A 3,658-nucleotide genomic window follows, 5' to 3' on the forward strand; every position below is an offset into this window, starting at 1 on the left:
CACCCGCTACACGTCAGCATTTACAGACGCATAGAGAGACTAGGCACCCGCTACACATCAGCATTTTACAGACGCGTAGAGAGAGAGACTAGACACACGCTACACGTCAGTATTTTACAGACACGTAGAGACTAGACACACGCTACACGTCAGTATTTTACAGACACGTAGAGAGAGAGACTAGACACATGCTACACGTCAGTATTTTACAGACACGTAGAGATACTAGATGGGAATATAAATGACTACTTCCATCATTTCCTGCAAGTCTAGGTAATATCCAGTCATTGAATGCTATCTCAATATTTCTCTATAATAAAATGATTTATAAAGCTTTTAAAATCTCAACAAGACTAAACACTATACAAACAAATCTACACTTGAAAGTATGAGCAAGTAAAAATGTACTTACCCGCTGGCTGGTGAACAGCAGCTCGGCCAAAAGCATCATGGGATGGGGTTGGATGGTGTTGTACAGTTTGCGGTCCCACGTGTTGTAGGGCTTGTACCCCACCTGGTCCACTTTCCAGCTTTCCATACTCGTTCTTGACTAGCCTATTTTCTGCCCCTCCAAATACAGACACTGCATGCTGCTGGCCTTGATGTGGGATCACACAGGATTCTTTTTTTTTTCATCATACCAAAACTTTGTTACAGTAAAACAACATCTTTCGAAGATTAACACGAGAGTTTAAAACTAACAACAAAAAATTTAAGGAAATTAACTTTTATCTGCAAATACAATCTATCATCATATTATATAGCTATATATTACAGCATTAAAACCAACACAGTAACCATTTAAATATGAAAAACTTGTAATTTCACACTTCGTTACTAGAATAAACAGTGCCTAAGTGAAGGAAACTGAATATTGTAAAACTCACCAACTACTGGGGATATAATGTCTCTCTCTGTTAGGCACCCGATGTCATGCATTCAGATTAATATCTCTTTAGCGTTCGAGGGAAACACATTAGTAGCTATTTATTACTATTACTAGATTTATATATTCAGATCAAAACTTTGTAATTTCTGTTCACTTAAATCATGCAAGTGCCAATACTCAATATTCTGACCTAACTAATGAAAAGTATGGTATGTTCATATGTTTTTAGAAGCCACTGATGAAATGTTATGTCATTAAGAAATATTTATTGCTCTGTTATTAACTGTCTTCATGTGTATAAATATTACAAAACTCTTAATGCCACAATCTCCACCAATGAACAAATACCAACCACTGGCCAAGTCAAGCGTGTAAAATCAATAAACATCACTGTTTAACAGGTAGTTGATTTAAACAATAATATACATACTTTGAAGTATAATCAACAAGCTAAAGTAACCGTCCCCAGTGACAAGAAAAGTTTAAATTACTCTATCAATTTGAATTATTTCAAGGACTTTAAAAAGGTTAATTGTGTTGCACTCTTGGTTTCACTCAGAGCCAAAGCTCTGAGCTATTTATACTGCCCAATGCAAAAAATAATTGTTGAGTATTTCTGTCATGCTAAGAGCTGCTCAACAATAACACATGATGGTAAATCTACACTCTTATTCTTTAACTTATACCACATTTAAAAAATGTGAATGATAGTGTGATTAATTACTAAAATTTAGTGTAGAATATCATGCTTGCAAAATAAAATTTGCCATCAATAATATTCATGGCTGTTCTTCCATCATTTCAAAAATGAATGTTGAGCTTTACCAGCTTTTCAAATGCAGCACGGGAGGTAGCTGCCGTAAACAGGAGAGAGACGATTGTTCAGACAGACACCACAGTTCACAATATATACAAGATAAACATATACATCATTGTTTAACACTGTTTTAATTGAGTTATACAATACTCTACGTACGTTGAAAATAACTCAAGCTTGGTGCAAAATACAACGATTCTTAAGTTTCTTTTTTTTTAAAAAAACTTTATCATTATTTGGTTTACATTTATAGTATTTTAAATAACACTTTCATACCACATTCTCGTGTCATTATACAAGAATTAAATAAATCTTTAAAAAATTTATTTACTTATTTATGCATCATTACCTTACCTGATGTTTCACCCGAGTGTTGTAAAGTCAACCCAGACAAATCTATAGGAAAAAAAAACAGTCAGTGTTTAATAATGATAAATAAGCTGAATATTTACAACAAAGAGGATAAACATTACAAACATATTCTGTGGTACAAGTGAAGAACTTTTCTGGAAATAAGAACAAGTAAGGCTGATAACACCTGCAGACTCCGACAAGCATCGCTCTTGTGAGACAATGATCAAGTTACCTACTTGTTTTTATACATTCACTACTAGTGGGGTCAGGGTTCATGTATCACATGATTTTGAATATTGTCATTTTTTTGCCTATCATAACACTCAATGTAAAGTATTGGCCAAACAAAATTGGTAGGAAATCACTCTATGTAAGATACCTAGAGGGTGCCAGCAGTTGTTAATACGATTAGCTACAATATTAATCACTTTTTTTGTTTGTAAGAAAGTAATGAATTTATAAGCAATATGGTATATAAAACAGTTTATAAGATGTTTATGGGGTCCATTTGAACCCTCATCGGTACTTCTAGGGTTGAATTATTATTTTTTCTATATGAGCTACATGTAAATACATTTATTAAAATTTATAGGTACAAAGTCATAACATTTACAAGGCACTTGTCTGAAATACACTACATATAGAAGAATACTGATTAATACTAATTCTTAGCAATCTAGGCAAATTACATGTCATATCAACACAATTACAGCTCATATCATCACAGTTACACGTCATACCATCACAATTACAGCTCCTATCATCACAGTTACACGTCATACCATCACAATTACAGCTCCTATCATCACAGTTACACGTCATACCAATAATTGTGATGATATGAGCTGTAATTGTGATATGACATGTAATTGTGATGATATGAGCTGTAATTGTGATGATATGAGCTGTAATTGTGATGATATGAGCTGTAATTGTGATGATATGAGCTGTAATTGTGATGATATGAGCTGTAATTGTGGTATGACGTGTAATTGTGATGATAGGAGCTGTAATTGTGGTATGACGTGTAATTGTGATGATAGGAGCTGTAATTGTGGTATGACGTGTAACTGTGATGATAGGAGCTGTAATTGTGGTATGACGTGTAACTGTGATGATAGGAGCTGTAATTGTGGTATGACGTGTAACTGTGATGATAGGAGCTGTAATTGTGGTATGACGTGTAACTGTGATGATAGGAGCTGTAATTGATGTCATATCACAATTACAGCTCATATCATCACAATTATATGTCATATCACAATTACAGCTCATATCATCACAATTATATGTCATATCACAATTACAGCTCATATCATCACAATTATATGAATTCAAAGAAAGTGTTGAAATCTCATCTGTTCAATTACAGAATGCACATAAAAAATTTTCTAAACTAAACTCTAAATGGGATACATATGAATATCAGTTGACTTCAAGTAACACAGTCTCTACTTCTACTATAACATTTTTACTGTAGCTTAGGCATTTGAATATTGACCTATTCCTGATGGAGTAAGCCAGGAAGTACAACTTAATTATGTTGTTATAACCTGAATACCTACCTATTCCTGATGGAGTAAGCCAGAAAGTACAAC

General features: G+C 33.7%; 1 protein-coding gene and 1 long non-coding RNA gene across 2 annotated transcripts; both read right to left on the reverse strand.

Annotated features, from left to right (window-relative positions):
• Window positions 1–484: 484 nt before the first annotated feature.
• On the reverse strand, window positions 485–2,141 carry LOC111083543. Its single transcript, XR_002609098.1, has 2 exons — window positions 2,061–2,141; window positions 485–622 (listed from the first exon to the last, which is right to left on the reverse strand). It is a non-coding gene; the product is annotated as an uncharacterized LOC111083543 (long non-coding RNA).
• A 528-nt stretch (window positions 2,142–2,669) lies between these two features.
• Window positions 2,670–3,356, reverse strand: LOC111083544. Its single transcript, XM_022380129.1, has one exon. The coding sequence runs from the start codon at window positions 3,354–3,356 to the stop codon at window positions 2,670–2,672; it is 687 nt and encodes a 228-aa protein (XP_022235837.1).
• Between the last annotated feature and the right edge of the window lie 302 nt (window positions 3,357–3,658).

The sequence above is a fragment of the Limulus polyphemus genome, unplaced genomic scaffold, assembly GCF_000517525.1.
Source record: "Limulus polyphemus unplaced genomic scaffold, Limulus_polyphemus-2.1.2 Scaffold10035, whole genome shotgun sequence".
Lineage (NCBI taxonomy): Eukaryota > Metazoa > Arthropoda > Merostomata > Xiphosura > Limulidae > Limulus > Limulus polyphemus.

Bases quoted from the DNA above. Each gene is read 5' to 3' on its own strand.
- LOC111083544 (XM_022380129.1), bottom strand. From the start codon at position 3,356: ATGACATATAATTGTGATGATATGAGCTGTAATTGTGATATGACATAT.